The 18078-nt window shown below is 39.7% G+C and overlaps 2 protein-coding genes across 2 annotated transcripts; one reads left to right on the plus strand and one right to left on the minus strand.

Annotated features, from left to right (window-relative positions):
- Positions 1-721: 721 nt before the first annotated feature.
- Positions 722-7450, plus strand: bend3 (BEN domain containing 3). The gene is made up of 4 exons (XM_053434229.1): positions 722-929; positions 2181-2235; positions 2510-2688; positions 2797-7450. The coding sequence occupies exons 2-4, from the start codon at positions 2184-2186 to the stop codon at positions 5023-5025; spliced, it is 2460 nt and encodes an 819-aa protein (XP_053290204.1). The 5' UTR covers positions 722-929; positions 2181-2183; the 3' UTR covers positions 5026-7450.
- mtres1 (mitochondrial transcription rescue factor 1) lies at positions 6301-9753 on the minus strand. Its single transcript, XM_053434230.1, has 4 exons — positions 9689-9753; positions 8493-8943; positions 8272-8344; positions 6301-8188 (listed from the first exon to the last, which is right to left on the minus strand). Exons 2-4 carry the CDS (start codon positions 8921-8923, stop codon positions 8006-8008), a joined length of 687 nt encoding a protein of 228 aa, XP_053290205.1. The 5' UTR covers positions 8924-8943; positions 9689-9753; the 3' UTR covers positions 6301-8005.
- Between the last annotated feature and the right edge of the window lie 8325 nt (positions 9754-18078).

Here is an 18078-nt window from a genome sequence, read left to right on the forward strand (position 1 = left end):
GTTGTGTATGTTGTTAGTATATGATATATAAGTGAAACAATAATATAACTGGTTTCTATAGAGTAGTAGTGTATGTTGTTAGTATATGATAATATAATAATAATAATATAACTGGTTTATATACAGTAGTAGTGTATGTTATTAGTATATTATAATATAACTGGTTTATATAGATTAGTACTGTATGTTGTTAGTATATGATAATATATAATAATATACCTGGTTTCTATACAGCAGTACTGTATGTTGTTAGTATATGATGATAAGATAATAATATAACTGGTTTCTATACAGCAGTACTGTAAGTTGTTAGTATATGATGATAAGATAATAATATAACTGGTTTCTATACAGCAGTACTGTATGTTGTTAGTATATGATAATATAATAACAATATAACGAGTTTATATACAGTAGTAGTATACGTTATTAGTATATCATTATATAACAATAATTTAACTAGTTTATATACAGTAATAGTGTACGTTGTTAGTATATGATAATATAATAATAATAATAATATAACTGGTTTCTATACAGCCGTACTGTATGTTGTTAGTATATGATGATAAGATAATAATATAACTGGTTTATATACAGTAGTAGTGTATATTGTTATTATATGATAATAAAAGAATCATATAACTGCTTTATATACAGTAGTAGTGTCAGTGTGTTTGTCTTTATTTCTATTCACAGCTGTGCGGAAGTGACACAGCAGGCGCGCGCCGCGTCACGTCACGCGAGACAGCACAGGAGCCGAGCGAGAGGAAAAAAACATGAACAAGAACAAGAAGAGTTTCCTGTGAATTAAACCTCGTGACAAACACTGGACATGTCCAACCCGTCCACACCGGTACCGGGGACTCGCTCGGAACCGTAAAGATGAGCTCGAATCGCAGGTCACGCGCCTTTTCCCTGAATTTACGGTAAGAGTCAGAGCAGGAGAGAGTGGGGGGGTGAAGCTCGTCCACGCAAACATTGCCGCGTCATTAAAATTCACAAACACAATGTTTTGCCGCCAGAGGAACGGACCTGCACAGAGACACGGACTCACGGACACGCAGGTTCGCCCGCTGCGCTGGCGGCGGGGCTTCGTCTGCAGCTGCACGCGCACAGGTCGTTAGCATTGTTTTGGTTGAGGGGCGGAAGAATGAGGAAGTAGCTGCTCAGTGAAGCTAGGAGGTAACTCGGTGCCGCGCACAGCACCACAACAACGTGTCTCCTTTGTGACAGCAAGTGTGTTCACGTCTCGTCTCAGGATGTCTCTCTCTCTCGGTGTGTCAGCACTGAACCCCTGCAGCGGGTCACATGCTGCCTGTCTGCGCTGCGCCGCACAGCACGTTGGAAATGTTGATCTGTGTGTTTATGGACATTCATATTGGTCCATACAAGTTATAAACTCTGAATAGTGAACGTACACTCTGTATCTGTTCGTTGTTAACACGATCAATCAATCATATTGTAATAAATCCAATGTTACAGCATCCACTTCCGTTTTCCTTTCCTGGCAGAATTTATTCAAGTCCCGAAAAACGTGTGTCACCTTATTGTCTGTTTTTATTGTTGATGAACGTAGGGATTATTTTCTTCAAAATAATTGATAAATTGCTGTTTACTCTATAAAGTGCGAGCAAAATAGTAAAGAATGCACAGGAGCTCCCATATGACTGGCATGGCAGTCCAAGGATTATCAGTCAACTGTCAGTCATAACTAGGGCTCTGCAAATATTGCCCAAAATATTGTCACGGTAAAGAAAGAAATCATATCAGTCGATATCAATAATTATCCTGATAAATGTCAAATTAATATTAGTTTAAAGACTGATTCCTGCTCCTGAGTGAAGGTTGTGGTTTTAAACTCTTCAAACACTTAATAAACAGCAGAACATTTACTATTGTACAAACAAGGCATCAATATATATTTAACTTTTGTTGTGTTGTTATTGATGAAATTATATTACGATAATTATTGTTATGTTTTAGCTCCCAGTCCTATTCTATTATTATGTTAATGATTAGTCAATGACCAACATTTTTCAATACTTTAAGGTCGATTGACTCATCATTTGTAACATTGTTTCAGGGCTACTGTCACTATCATGTATATGTTCACTTATGCTGATGTGTGTCGTGATGTTTTTCTTCTGTGACTTCATGCTGGTGATTTATTTTTCTAGGCTATGAATTTCTCCGAGCATGGGGAAGTTTCAGATGAGGCGATGCCAGAGAAAGGCAAGTTTTGTCTTTACACAGTAATTGAAGTTATAAATAAGATTAAAAACAGCTGGTGTATATAAAGCTAGACTCATTTAATCTAATGAGTCTAGCTATATAGTCTGATCTTAAATATTTGTTTTCAAGTTTTAAATCAAACATGTTAGGATTCTTTTTCCTGAATAATATATGTGGCTAAACCACATCTTTGAAAGAGACATGAAATGACGTCTGAGCACGTGAGGATCTGACATGGTTTAACAAAGAAAGTATGAATCTCCCATTATTGCAGAACACAAGCATGTCCAGGACATTAAGGAGGAAGCAGAGGACTATGCTGTTTGTGAGCTACCTGAAGGACGTGGAGGAGGATCTCATGCGACCTCTGAGGCTGGTAAGCGGACATCTGCAGAGATGGGTCCTGAAACAGACCTGTCCTCCAGCAGCAAGAGAGCCAGAGTCTCTGCAGAGGTAAGCTAACGTCTAAATATTTCATCTAGGAATTAACTGCATATCGTTTTTTTATTGTGTAGGTTGAGTTGTCTCTTTCAGTATTTCTGTGTTGTTTCCTCTGTCTAGATGAGGAGGCACTTGATCGATGTGAGCAGCAGACATGAGCCTCTTTGCCTCACCACAACCGGAGAGAACAGGGACTGCGTCCAGGAGAAGTCCAGGGCGTCCTACAGAAAGCCTCTCTTCAGCATCTCCCACAGGATCTCAGAGAAGAGGAATACACCGAGTCTGGAGCAGCAAACCAGTCCTGATGCTGGAAATCCACTCAACTACAGCAGCGTCCTCTCGTCCAAGCTACAAAATCCAGAGGAAAAAGACAAATCGGAGACCCTCCCCACCACAGACAGTTTAGGCCAAGCTTCAACAACAAACTCCAGCCTTTATCCACTGATTGAGAAAATGTTTTTTATTCTCAATACCCTCAATTCGAGCATGACACAACTTCACAGCAAAGTGGACTTGTTAACCCTCGAAGTCCTGCGCATAAAAAGGCAGATCAAACCCGCCGAGATGGTGACGGCGTTCCAGCCTCCTCCTGAATATCTACTAACAAGTGACGAATTGAATCAGCTGATGGAGCAGACATCCGGTGCGGGGGAGCTCGGGTGTCGGCTGCTGGTGCATCTCTTCCCAGAGCTGTTCAAAGTAAGGGAGTGCTCTCATGAATGCATGGCGAGCAAGAGAATGCTGGAGTCTCTGCATCTGCAGCTGATCCGTAACTACGTCGAAGTATGCTACCCGTCAATCAAGAACAACAGCGTCTGGCAGGAAGAATGTCTCCTCCAGATTAATGACTTCTTTAATCGCTTTTGGGCGCAGAGGGACATGGAGAGCGCTCAGCAGCTCCGGAAGCAGACACTCGCAGGTGCTCTGATCAAAGCTGAGCAGCCTCCAACCTACCATTTCATCAATGAGCAGGGTCAGGAGGAACACGTCGCTCTAGATAACCAGCAAAGCAGCCTTGCTGAGTCAGACCTTGCTTTCACTACTCAAGCCACAGAGGACATCGATGAGTTCTCGTCCCATGAGGACTTAATTTTTTTTCTCATGCACCGTCTTTTCCCTGAGGTGTTTGAAGCGGGAAAAATGCCTGAAGGCTCCAGTAGCTTCAGTAGAGTGGGGCAGCTCTTTCTAGACTCTGACAAGATGGAAATTATAAGAAAGTATATGGAGGCAAATTTCCCTGATGTACCTGAGGACAGCTGGCTCCAGGTCTGCATTCAGCATATGGAGGATGCTCTCGAGGGTCCTCACAGTAATGGTAATGGGAGTGAACCTGACAATATCAACGATGAGGGCTATGATGGAGTCAGCCTTTCAGAAGATGTTTCTATTATTAAAGTTCCAGAGGCGGCTGATTATGAAAGGCCCAATCGCAAATCCAAAAAGTCACTGCTCTCCCCCGTGGATTTTGACAATCTGGAGATTCCGGTACCCGACTTCACTGTCCCCCAGGGGTTCCTCTTGTCCCTGGAGCAGCTGAAGTTCAACTATGAATGTAGCTTGTCCATTGGGAACTTTGCCTCTCGGCTGCTGGTGCTTATGTTCCCTGAGCTCTTCACCCACGAGAACGTAAGGAAGCAGTACAACTGTAGTGGTTCTCTTGGGAAAAAGCAGCTCGACCCTGTTCGTGTAAACCTGATTCGTCACTATGTGCAGTTAGTCTACCCTCGGGCCAACAACGACAGAGTGTGGATGTTAGAATTTGTGGGGAAACTTGATGAGAGGTGTAGGAGACGTGACACAGAGCAGAGGAGATCCTACCTGCAGCAGCGCAAAGTGTATGGGCAAGAGTCTGAGCAGGACTTCCTTTGCCAGCTGAGCCAGCTCAATCCAGATATTAGAGAGGACTCAGATATCCCCTCTTTACCTCCTGAGAAAAGCAGCAAAGATTTTTGCAAAATTCCTCTGGATGAACTGAATGTATCCAAACCTGACTTCCCCGTACCGTCAGCCTACCTGCTCTCAGACACCGAGGTACGGGAGATCGTCCAGCAGAGTCTCTCTGTGGGGAACTTCGCTGCCCGGCTGCTCGTGCGCCTCTTCCCTGAACTCTTTACACAGGAGAACCTGCGGTTGCAGTACAACCATTCAGGGGCCTGCAACAAGAAGCAGCTCGACCCTGTGCGCCTCAGATTGATCCGTCACTATGTGGAAGCAGTGTATCCTGTGGATAAGATGGAGGAGGTGTGGCACTATGAATGTGTGCCAAGCATTGACGAACGCTGCCGGCGCCCTAATCGCAAGAAGTGTGACATTCTCAAGAAGGCCAAGAGGTCAAGCACTGTGTCCTAGTTACAGTACTCTCCAGTTAGGCAACACTTTTTGTCATGAAAAATAATTGCACATTATATAAGCTGAAACCGCATTGTTGAACTTTTACATAACTGTCCTATGTAGGATGAAGCCAAGCTGGTATGAGTTTCTTCAGTACTATTCTTTGTCATATTTTATATTTGGACTACAGCAATAGATGTTGTAGTGTATGCAGTCTTATTAATGTTGGCTCAAGACTTAAAACTGCTTCTATTTATAAGCCAAAACTGTCATAGCTTATCTAACATTCTTTGTTGATAAATGTTGTAGCCTTAACAAGAATAACAAATATAGTAGCTGATACCATCACTCACACATTTGCTCTATGGATAGCAATGATTCAGAACTATGTGATGAGACAGGTGACAAACTAAAGGAAAAACCTGAGTAAATGAGTATATATATATATATATCTATCTCCAGAGGGGCTGTATGTGAGACCGTTAATATCGGGATCAGAGGCTCCAAACATTCCCCAGTTTCTCCTGCCAGAACCTGAGTAAATACTCTGGAGGATGCCTGAATCAGCCGAAAAGAGAAAACAGCGAGAGATCCTCTGCAGGATTCACCGCTAAAGGGTGGGTGTGTTGATGACATTTCTAAAATGAAAGAAAACAATTATCTCAGGGTGAAAAGGCGATGCCACACACATAGAAGACACTGACAAAGATGTCCAGGGGCCTCATTTATAATCATTGTGCACGCACAAAACAGGCGTGACACTTGCGTACGTCACTTCTCACGCAAAACGTTGGGATTTATAAAAACAAACTTGAATGTGCACACTTCCACGCTAACTCTGACCCATGCGTACGAACTTTTTGGAGATGGAAAAATGACAATGCAGATGTGGGGTGGTGAAATGAAGCAGATTATTGATCCACTTCATCATTACCATTAAAACCAACAGCTTTGGTTGTGCTCATGCGACAAAACTGATCCATAAGAACCTTCCATTGAAAAATATATAAAACAACTTACAGTAAATTACATACAGATACCATTAAACAGCTTAGTCATTAATAGTTTTTAATAATATATTCAAAACTGTGCATGTATCATCAAGGACAAGTGTGTGTGTAAAATCGCAGCAGTGAACGTGACTGTTCCATCTCAAAGAGTTTTTGTCCCATGATGAAGACTGATCAGCTGATATATATTCCAAAGATCTGTTATCTTGGATCTTTGTCCTGAACTGAATCCAGTATTACACAGATCGACCGATGGAACCGATCCATCCCAGTACAAAAAAAGTTTTTAATTGAATAGATTGTGGACATGACAACTGTCTCTACATTTGATAACAAAGATTAAAACTCGGACAGGTTATACAAGTTCCCTCACAATCTGACAGTTTGGAACGCTGCAATTGGATCTTATTTAAAATTCAGGCTCCGTTCTATCTTCTTCACTCTAACTCACTGTTTTATCAGCAGCAGAAACAGTGTATCATTGTATTTTCATTATTAATTACATCACTGCTGTCCAATGAAATCGCTCTCCACCTCACCACCAAACACCTCAATGTCAGGGTCAGAAAGTTTTGCTTCCCCTTCTCATCGCTTGATGCCATGACTCTGTCACGATTCACTGTGAAAACCCATTGGTCAGCAGGATAATTTAATATTCATTAGTTGCTTTGCATTGACCATTTATGGTTGAAAGTGGGCGTGTAGAGGGTGGACTGTGATTTCTAAAGTGAACATTGCGTTCATTAGTGTACGCACGGTTTTATAAATCTGAAAAAATCGGCTTTTGTGCACACGTACACTTTGAGTATGAATCCTACTCACTGTTTTACAAATGAGGCCCCTGAGGGGAGAATGATGCAGGTGTCCATGTGCTGTAAACAAAATTGCATCCTGCCTCTGCCTGTTTTGCCACACCTCACCTGAACACTGGAGATGTCATTGTTGTTGTGAATCTCAAACACCAGACCCAATCCTACGGACATACACTGGAGTTCAAGTCTGAAAACCTCTATTATGGCCTTTACCGTTGTTAGATCTCAGTACATCTCCAATAGAGGAAACCTACAGGACATTTCTGACAGATGTGACATCTCTCTCTCTCCTCCATCATCATCAAAATACCAGTATACCTTAGAAGAACCGTGTTTCATCCCTCTAGTTGAGTTCAGACACTTGTGGATTGAATGCAAAACACCAGTGAAGCTGTTGACACATGTTGGCCCAACTCTTAACTCACCTTGTATCGTTATTTCCTGTAATTTGTCACCTGTCTGTATTTCCGTTACAGTTACTGATGTAGCATTGTGCCACCACTGTTTTAATAACAACGTGCTTATGTTAAGCCTTCTTATAGAAGTTTATACTATAAAGACAATTTAACATGACAATGGATCATGATAACCTTTCTAATAAAATCCTAGTTATAAATATAACATTATCAGACTGTTTTACATAATATCACTAAACTGTTGAGGTACTGAATCGTGCATACATTTCTTCAGCAGGAAGTGAGAGGTGTGTGTGTCCTGGATCCTGACCATTTCCCAATTTTGTTGTGCCAATACATGAGAAAACTAATTAACGTGAATATTGGTCCTTCGTAAAATGTTGTACCATTTAGAAAACGATTAAATCCAGATTTACAGGGAAAAGCACAACAAACCCAGGCAACCGAGTCGGACGGAGCCTGTCAACTTCAAGTCATGGCGCTCTTCATCAGCAATTTTTCCATTTTCAAACATTTTCCAAACTTCAAAGTGCACATTTATTGGACTCGCAGAGTATATGGTGGGGAAAGGGAAACAATCCAAATCTTTCTCCCAGCCAACTGCTGAATGTCTACAACCATTGAGAAATGTTCATCTTTACATCATACAACTGTTATTGATTCTCGATCAAACTTCTTGGAGACCATTCAAACTGCCAGTCGTACCATGTCTGTGTTGTTGCCTTGCTGGCATTACAGTCTCTTCCCGTCCCATTCAAGTTCATGGCTTAAAGGCCTCGTCCTTGGAAAGCTCTATAGATTTCCAGCGCCTGATGGCAACTTTGTACTTTTCTTTTTTACTGGTTTCCTCAAAAACACTTCTCACGATGACTCTCATCAAGGTTACAGTGTCTCCTGCCTGGTTCTCTGACAGGACCATGTCTAACGTGTCCCCAGCTTTCACCTGAATACAGAAAAAAATATGAGTTAATGTATATTTGAGGATTACGTGCAGGACTACATAATTTGTCACAATACATTACTCACCATTTTACTTTTTTTGATGAGTTTCTGCCCGTTTAGCCGGAGTTTATTGCTGTAGAAGGCATCTTCAATCTTTCTGTAACAAAACGAAGGAAACACTTTATTCAGGGATTAAAAGGCTTATACCTTTTTACTGTTTACAAGTCACGTTTGATTATGGTTATCCAATATTCATAAGCTATACAGAAAATGTCTGCAGAGCTTGTAAACATAGACTGACTCACTTATTTGCCATGTCCAGGCCAGCCTTCATGATGCCGTCGTACCGGAAAGACTTAACATACTTTTCCATATCTTTATATTCCTTTGGCTGATTTGGGTCCATATCCACCTGATTATCATCGTGGTTGTCCTCTGGGTCTTTCTCATCCTCATCTTCCTCCTCCACCTGTGCTGTCGGAGCAGTTTCTTTCTTCCTGATGCTTTTAGATCTCAGATGATGAACGGACCAACTCCTGAGAGAGTCTCTGCTGTGGGAGGTCGGCCTGTGACAGCCAAACATGGGGAACGACGAGCAGCCCCACAGCTGGCGTGTGTGTATGCTCCTGGGACACCATCTACTCTGCCTCAGTCCATATTCAGCAGCCAGCAGGTGGCGGGGGTTCAGCCGCCCGAGCTGCCTCATGGCAAGTGACTGCACCACCAAATTCTGCATGTTTGTGTTCCACCCGGTCACTACAAAAACACCACAGGTTAAGAGACATCACACTGCAACACCAGCCTCCATATGACTAATGTAGTGTAATCTATATGTGTAAGATAACGAATTATCAATTAGTATTAACACTGACCCTGATTATAAGTAATGATTATTAAAGATTTACCTTTACATAATATCCTATTTCACTAAATAATTTCACCCCTATGTTTTGGGTTGTTAAATTTAATTCATTATATGTCCAATTGTTATTCAAATGCTAAAATACCTTTGTAAATAGAAAGGTAAAAGGATTAGGTTCTGCAGCACTATTCAACAAATTCGACAATCAAGATAAAAGCCTCACTCTAGAACAATCAAGGACACATTCAAGACTTCAGCAGAAATTACTTTAAAACACTGATAATGAGGAGAGCACAAACTGGAGCATCATTATTGACATGTGTTTGTTTTCTGCTTGCAGCCAAACAACAACAAACATTCGGCTGAGAGTCAGCGCTGTTACAGATTCTGTCTCGTCGCTGCCTGCTGCTCCACTAAATATAAAACATAATCTAACATAAAGGCTGTCTGACTGAGTGAAGTTGAACCCAAGCTAGCTGCAGCTAACTAGCTTCACTTTTCTCCAGTGAGTGCAGGGACTCGCTACGAGCTCGCTGACAGACACACACACCGCGGGCTGTGGCCAGAGGGACTCTGCTGCTACACGCTGAAGTGCAAGCTCTTCACATGATTATTATTATTATTTATTAGACAACTCACCTACGAGATAACCTTTCACTGCTTGTTACTGTACGCTGCTTATTCGCCTCCGCTGCTTGGTTACATGTCAATGTGCTGCCACCTGCCGGACAGGAGGGTAACAACACGTTGTAGCTCAGTATGACTGAACAAAAGAGGAAATATTAGGGCTTGGAAATAAATATAATTTATTATCTCAATATAATTATCATCAATAGTAGTATAAGACTTGTTGAGTTATTTTGTATCCATTGTGTAAGCACAGTGAGGACATACACATAATTGATCTACCTAGGATTTGTACAATGTTTTGCTGTTTATTAAGTGTTTGTCATTCGCTGCTCATGAAGAAGAGTTTAAAACCACAACCTTCAGTCGTACAAAAACTACTGTCTTTACACTTAACAAAAGAAACAATATTGTCCCATTTATTTTTAACATAATCGACGGATATAATTTTTTTATCTTGCCTTCACTTTTGTCCTTATCGCCCTGTGCCAGTTTATAATAGAAACAGTTGTGCAACAGATATGTACAAACTGTTTTCCACAGATGGCATGTTATACACAATGTATGTATATATATTTTAACTTTTTCTACAACAAAGCCACAAAAAAAAAATGTTGATTGCCGTCAATCTTTCAGTTACCTTTGGAGTGGAAAAGATTAAAGACATTGAGAGCAATGCATGACCTATGAAATTAATTGAAGACGATTTAACACAAGCATTATTTTATTTTTTTTGCTCAGTCCACTGCGGCTGGACCCCTGCAGTACTTCTCTTTCCTTTGCTCTGTCTGCTCATTGCTGCAACCAACATCAATGTGCATTACCGCATTCCAGTGTTGCCACAGCTACTTTGAAAAAGTAATCTGATTACTGATACTCCTTTAAAAAGTAACTTAGTTACTTTACAGATTACTCGATTTTAAAAGTAACTAAGTTAGATTACAAGTTACTTTATTAGTTTCATTCAGCAGCTGCCGACAACACCCCCGCCGCCTCAACATAAAAATGACAACCGGTTTGGCCAACACTCACTTTATTAGAAGTGCATTTTTAACAGTAATGTACACAACAACAATTTATAATATAAATTATTTATTTTTATTTATAAAAATAAAATAATGACAGTCTTTCTTGAATTTACTCAACATAAATACTTGTTTTTCTAAAATAAAATAAAGATAGTCTTTCTTGACCTGACATATTTAACTCTTTACACTGTAATGGCAAAACTTACTATTTATGATCTATATTGTTATTGTTATAAATGTAACTATTAAATTCTTTTCAACATGTTTTATGAACATTGTACCTGTTGTTCACAGCATTAGAGAAGCAAGGAGTGGTTTTACAAAACAAAACAAGTGTATAACACCACATGTAGCCTGATATCATGTCTACATTTGTAACTTTGGCCTAATCTTATGTTGTTATCGCGTGTTATGAGACAGTGGAGTGGGGCGAGTAAACCAGTGGTTGTACCTCATTAACAGAAGCTTCTCAAACCTCTTGTCAGAAAGTCTATTTCTTCTAGGAGGAGGACCAAACCTCCCAGACTGAAAAGCCGCTCCACAGGAGCAATTGATGGGGCTGGAGTGTTATACTTCAAGAACATTTTCTTTATGTTTGAAAACTGATGCAGAATCTGAAGGTCATAGGCTGACCTCAGGTAGTCCATGACTTCATTTTCTGAAGAGTAGGTCTCCTCTGGCTCTGCCTCAAAAGTGAAAAAGTCCATCTCACCTTGGCTGTCAGATGTGGTGGGCACACTTACAGGGCCCTGTGCTGCAGGAGCAGTTGTGCGGTGGCACTCTGCTGTCAGAAGCTCTTTTACTCGCTCCCTCCTACCTGCATCTCTCAGCCATCGGAGTTTGAATTTTGGACAACTGGCAGCTGCGAGAAGAGCATCTTTGTAGTCCAGCACACCGGCGAAACGTGTCTGAACGTGTCTGAATATATATATAATATATAATTCATATGTTTATGCCAACAAGGCCTACAATTTATTATGTCATTGAATTACTTGGAAGCCACGCCTAATGTGGGATCAATATTATGGATTTAATTTTGTTTTAGGTTACTTACTGAGACATTTGTATTTGTTTTATTCTTCTTTTGCGATGATAATGAATATTATGTTCCATGTTCATAAATAGTGTGATGCAAGACATTTTAATTAGCTTAAAAGATGGAGTATACCTGCACTATGGCATCTGGAAGGCCTGCCGTCATCCTGGAGAGGGCATCTTTCACAGCCAGGGTCTTCTGCATCAGAACTTCAAGTGTGGGTAGTAAAGTCCCATAAGGACAGTTGCCTTGCAAAATTACCAGTGCTGCAGTAAGAGGCTGCATGGCGGTGCACTACTCATGCAGGAACTGGTACTATTTGTCTTTGAAGCACTTAACTCCCAGCTTGATGCACAGAGTATTCAGCTCACTCATGGGGATATCTGCAATTCTCTTTACAGCATTGGTACCAAGAGCTTTCTTTTGCTGACTTCCTCCACTGTTTCCATTGTCTACTTGGTTTGGTCCAAAGAGCTGTGCATTTTGCTGTGCTGCTCCTATACACAGCCTTGCTCTCTGCATTGGAAGTTAAATATTTCTCCACATCCTTTGTAGAAATGAGGTTGATGGTGTGGGGGAAGAGACAGCTGGCCATCACTTTCATCCTCAGCTGAGAGGATTTCTGACACATCTAAAAAAGTGACATCATCATCATCTGTGGGGGTAGACTCTCCCTCCTCCTCATCGGACTCTGTGACAGGCTGATAAACTTTAAACGCCTTGACAAAGTTGGATCCATTATCAGTCACTGTTGCAACTACTTTGATTTCTGCACCAATAACATCATATGTGTGTCTACCGCGAATTCTCCTACATGCTAATGCAGCCTTCTGGCGCTCTAATGTGGATCTACTGATCCAGTGGAGCGTTACTCTCATATAACTTATATTGTTAGCAGTCCAAATATATGCGGTAGTTGACACAAAGTCGACCTCATTCAGCACGGCCTTCAGATTTCTCTCCATCCCTGCGTACTCCTTCTCTATGTAAGAAGAAAAAGCTGTTCTGTGAGGCAGCCCGGCATTGACAGTAGTAGGGATCATGTTTATTGAGGCACGAAACGAGGGCGAGTCAACCGTGTTTAAGGGCAGCCGTTCCTCTACAACGTACTGCCCGTCCAACTTCTTCAACCCTCCCCCACTTACCGGTTTTGCACCGAAGTCCAGCTTTTGTTGTTTGGGTGGCGGGGGACCTCCTGCTCTCTGCTTCGTACCACCTTGTGGGATTTCCTCTGTAAGTTTGACTGTGCAGTGCTGCGACTCCCAATGTTTGATCAAATTTGACGTCGTGTTTTTGTAGCTTGATAGCACTTCGTTGCACAGAGCGTACAACGAACCTTGATATTTCCATCTTTAGCTGACAAATACTCAAAATAGTGATTGTATTTCCAACTCGAAGATGCGCATCTCTCTCTCTCCTCCTCCATTGTTGTTTGTGTCACTGCATGGTAGTATATACACGTGACGTGACCCTCATGCTGAAAACGTGACTTAATTGTCGCATAGGCTACATGACTTCACTCCCAGAGACGCAAGAAGAAATAAAATATATATTTTACTATTAACGACAAAATAGTAACGCACAGTGACTTGGACAAGTAACTTTAATCTGATTACTGGTTTGGAAATAGTAACGCTTTAGATTACTCGTTACTGAAAAAAGTGGTCAGATTAGAGGAACGCGTTACCGGCATCACTGGTCTGGATCTCATTTAAGTAGAAACAGATTGAAGAATGATAATTAGGTCTAATAAGATGGAATTTCCCTAACTATGTCAAACAGCAGCAGCATCACAGGGCTGCTTTTAAAGGGCTTCTGGTCAAATGTAACCAAACGCATGCATGCACACGAACAAACACACACACACACTCACACACAAATGGATACATAAGGTTACGTGAGGCCTATGACAACCACTATTATTTGCTTCATCATAAAATGTAAATATTTATGTTGTTTCTGCAGAATATCGTGCCTACTAATTCTAATCTGTAAATAGTTCAACGTTTTATGAAAAAATGTTTATTTGTGATCTCGCTGAGAGTTATATGAGAAGATGAACCTGGTTCTGTTCAAATTCAAAAAAATCCACAAGGACATCAGGAACTCACTGTTCCTGGACAAACATACCCTGACCACAGTGTGTGGTTTGGAGTTTGTAAACAAGATCTCATGTGGTATTAAATTGCTTTTAGTGATGCTAGTAAATAGGTTTTATTAGCTTCTTAGTCTTTGTTAGCAAACCTTGACACAATAACAGGGGAAACAGTGAGGCTCCGTCTAAAGCCGACAAAATCTGTGTATTAAGGAATTAACATGTTTGTTTAATCTGAGGAATTAAAGTGAAAGTGCAACGAGTCACTGCTCAAGAAAGAAATGATCAGAATGGTGAATTATTATTATATTTATTTCTGTACTTTGATCAGAGCATACATATTCAGTTTGAGAGATGCATGTTTAGATAAGCATTTTTTCTTCTGCCTGAACCTTTTCAGTCACTAATGGCCCAACTGTCAATGGCAGAAAAAGGCCAGACAATCCGTTTGAATTTAATCAAACTTCAACAAATTTCACACACTCATAGATATCAGTTCCCTGAACTCATCAAGATCAACGAAGTATTTCCGGGGAATATTCTCTCAATGTTAAAGAACGTGAAAAAAAATTCCTGGATCTGAATCGGCCCCCAAATAAATTGGGTTCTTCTCTAACACCCCATTTTTTTTGCACCCCATTGCACAGCATTCTTAAAAGCAAGACACCGCAGGGAGTTGAACCCTGTCCTGACAAAGTCAGGAGTGCCACCACCGGGGTCTTTTGCTTTTTTGTTTTTGCTGTAATAAGGGCAAAAGCAAAACCTGGAGGAACAAAACCAAGGCTTTGTTCCCCCAGTAAAAGAAAACCACTCAGCACCTGGCTGCTATATTATTCCAGGTTAGAGGACTTCACACGGACTTGAGCCAGTCTCGCACTATTATTTCTGTGAAGAGAAGTACAGGGATAAACCCAACCAAACCCAATAGCAATATAAACTACTGCAACACATTTGCACTGCATTTCAGACCAAATTGAAGCTGCACCATGCACAGCCTTCCTCAACTACTATACGATCGTTTGACAACCAGATTCCAGGATTACTGTTGTGTTCTTTTTTTTATATATATGCCACTGCCAGTTTTTAGAAATCTGAACAATGTTAGCATCCATTTATTAATTATTCTAGTTTTATATTATTGTAATAAGGTACGTTTAGCAACATTCATACAAATTTTAAATGCATGCGAGTTAGCTGTAAGGTAAATTTTCATCAGCAGTCACTTTGCTAGATGATATTAGTTATCCTGCACTTTATAAATATGGTGGAATAGTAGAATATAGTTTGCATCACCCGCGGATAAGTTCTACTTTTAAGAAATTGAAATTGAAATTGAGTGACCTTAGGTGATGCTTGATTCACAAAGGAACTTGTACAAACAATTAGTTAGGAGTTTCTGGTGATCTTGGGTATTGGAAGGCGCACAGGACACAGCACTCTGAAAAATGCAAAGGAAAAAGCCTCTCCCCACAATACCCTTCCCCGAATACAAGCAGTACAACACTACAAGACAATCACTGGAATTAGAGTTATCCTAATTACAACTGCCTTCAGAGGGCCAACTGTTTGACTGAATACAATTCAAAGTGGAAACCTTTTTCCAGAAGAAGCTTTTAAATACCACAGACCTGAACGTGAAGGATTCCTCCTTTATGAACCGTAGGTGTAGACTTGAATGTAGATTTTGGAACGGCGGCCCATATGACTTAATCTGCAAGAGTCACAAATACACAGTTCCCCTCCCAACCCAACACAGCAACTTGAAGCCTGTACAGAATTACAATTACTTCTAGTAAAGATACTTGTTACCCCCCCATAACAGGCCATAGTGTAACATAAATGTAAACACAGAATTTGATTGTCTTAAATGCATCTTTGATTTTTCAAGGATAAAGTTGCTTCCTTTGTTTGCATAACTAAATTAATTTGTCTCCTATCATTGCTGGATTTAGATTAAGACTTTTAAGGGATTTCTCATAAATTACTTTTCTCTCTTTTATGTAGCTTTAAAAAAAAAGATGGCTGAATTGACCAAGATTACACTAATAGTCTTGGTATCTATAGCTTAATTGTTATATGAATTCATCCTTGACTTTGAGATGAGTCTGCATTAATTTAGACTTTTTTTTTAGTTAGTTGACTCCAGTAATATATGTATATATTAAATTTGATCTGAATTAAGATTAAATTTAATCTAGATTAAATCCTTAATGTTGCAACATGCAAAATTACCAATAACCAGTTCATTCTAATAATGAGGCAGTTGAATAAAAATGCCCTTTAAAAAACTTTAGGATTCTGAGATTGGGATTAAGGGCCTCTGGCTATAGCTCCATAGCAGTTAAATAAATATGCTCAAAATACCAATTACTGATTGTGTCCAATTTGATTTGTTATAATATTTAATTATAAAATGTTTGGACTAAATAAACTAAAATGTTCGAGGTTACATGTAGACTTGCCGCTAAATTGGTTGGCTGATGACATTGGCCGATAAGAGCCGTTCACACAAATATTTATCTGTATAAATATTTTCAGATATGAAAATCTAAAGAAGAAAATGTATTTGTGTTTTTTTCTATCTTTCATTAAGTTTTATGGTAAAACATCAAGCCCCAATTATTTCTTTATGGGATCGTTTGACAACCAGATTTCGGGATTACTGTTGTGTTCTTTTTTAATATATGCCACTGCCAGTGTTTAGAAATCTGAACAATGTTAGCATCCATTTATTAATTATTCTAGTTTTATATTATTTGAAAAAAGGTACGTTTAGCAACATTCATACAAATTTTAAATGCATACGAGTTAGATGTAAGGTAAATTTTCATCAGCAGTCACTTTGCCAGATTATAATAGTTATCCTGCACTTTATAAATATGGTGGAATAGTAGAATATAGTTTGCATCACCCGCGGATAAGTTCTACTTTTAAGAAATTGAAATTGAAATTGAGTGACCTTAGGTGATGCTTGATTCACAAGGGAACTTGTACAAACAAGTAGTTAGGAGTTTCTGGTGATCTTGGGTATTGGAAAGCGCACAGGACACAGCACTCTGAAAAATGCAAAGGAAAAAGCCTCTCCCCACAATACCCTTCCCCAAATACAAGCAGTACAACACTACAAGACAATCACTGGAATTAGAGTCATCCTAATTACAACTGCCTTCAGAGGGCCAACTGTTTGACTGAATACAATTCAAAGTGGAAACCTTTTTCCAGAAGAAGCTTTTAAATACCACAGACCTGAACGTGAAGGATTCCTCCTTTATGAACCCTAGGTGTAGACTTGAATGTAGATTTTGGAACGGCGGCCCATATGACTTAATCTGCAAGAGTCACAAATACACAGTTCCCCTCCCAACCCAACACAGCAACTTGAAGCCTGTACAGAATTACAATGACTTCTAGTAAAGAGACTTGTTACCGCACTCCCTGGGAAAACAGAACGTCTTGCTACATCTGGAGACTAGTTCTGAAGCTGCTATCCTGCGATAGTGTCCATCTTGTTGGTGCACCTGGAAGTTTCCTATTCAAGGCCTTTTGTACCGGTAGCATAGAGCTGTGAATTCTAGTTTGAGACTGATTACCCCCCCCCCCCCCCCAATATCAGGCCATAGTGTAACATAAATGTAAACACAGAATTTGATTGTCTTAACTGCATCTTTGATTTTTCGAGGATAAAGTTGCTTCCTTTGTTTGCAAAACTAAATTAATTTGTCTCCTATCATTGCTGGATTTAGATTAAGATTTTTAAGGGATTTCTCATAATTTACTTTTCTCTCTTTTAGGTAGCTTTAAAAAAAAAAGACGACTGAATTGCCCAAGATTACACTAATTGTTTTGATATCTATAGCTTAATTGTTATCTGAATTAATCCTTGACTTTGAGATGAGTCTGCATTAATTTAGACTTTTTTTAGTTAGTTGACTCCAGTAATATATGTATATTAAATTTGATCTGAATTAAGATAAAATTTAAGCTAGATTAAATCCTTAATGTTGCAACATGCAAAGTTACCAACAACCAGTTCATTCTAATAATGAGACAGTTGAATAAAAATGCCCTTTAAAATACTTTAGGATTCTGAGATTGAGATTAAGGGCCTCTGGCTCTAGCTCCATAGGAGTTAAATAAATATGCTCAAAATACCAATTAATGATTGTTTCCAATTTGATTTGAGGTAATAAATTTAATAAAATGTTTTGACTAAATAAACTAAAATGTTGGAGGTTACATATTG

Source organism: Pleuronectes platessa, chromosome 11, assembly GCF_947347685.1.
Source record: "Pleuronectes platessa chromosome 11, fPlePla1.1, whole genome shotgun sequence".
NCBI classification, from domain to species: domain Eukaryota; kingdom Metazoa; phylum Chordata; class Actinopteri; order Pleuronectiformes; family Pleuronectidae; genus Pleuronectes; species Pleuronectes platessa.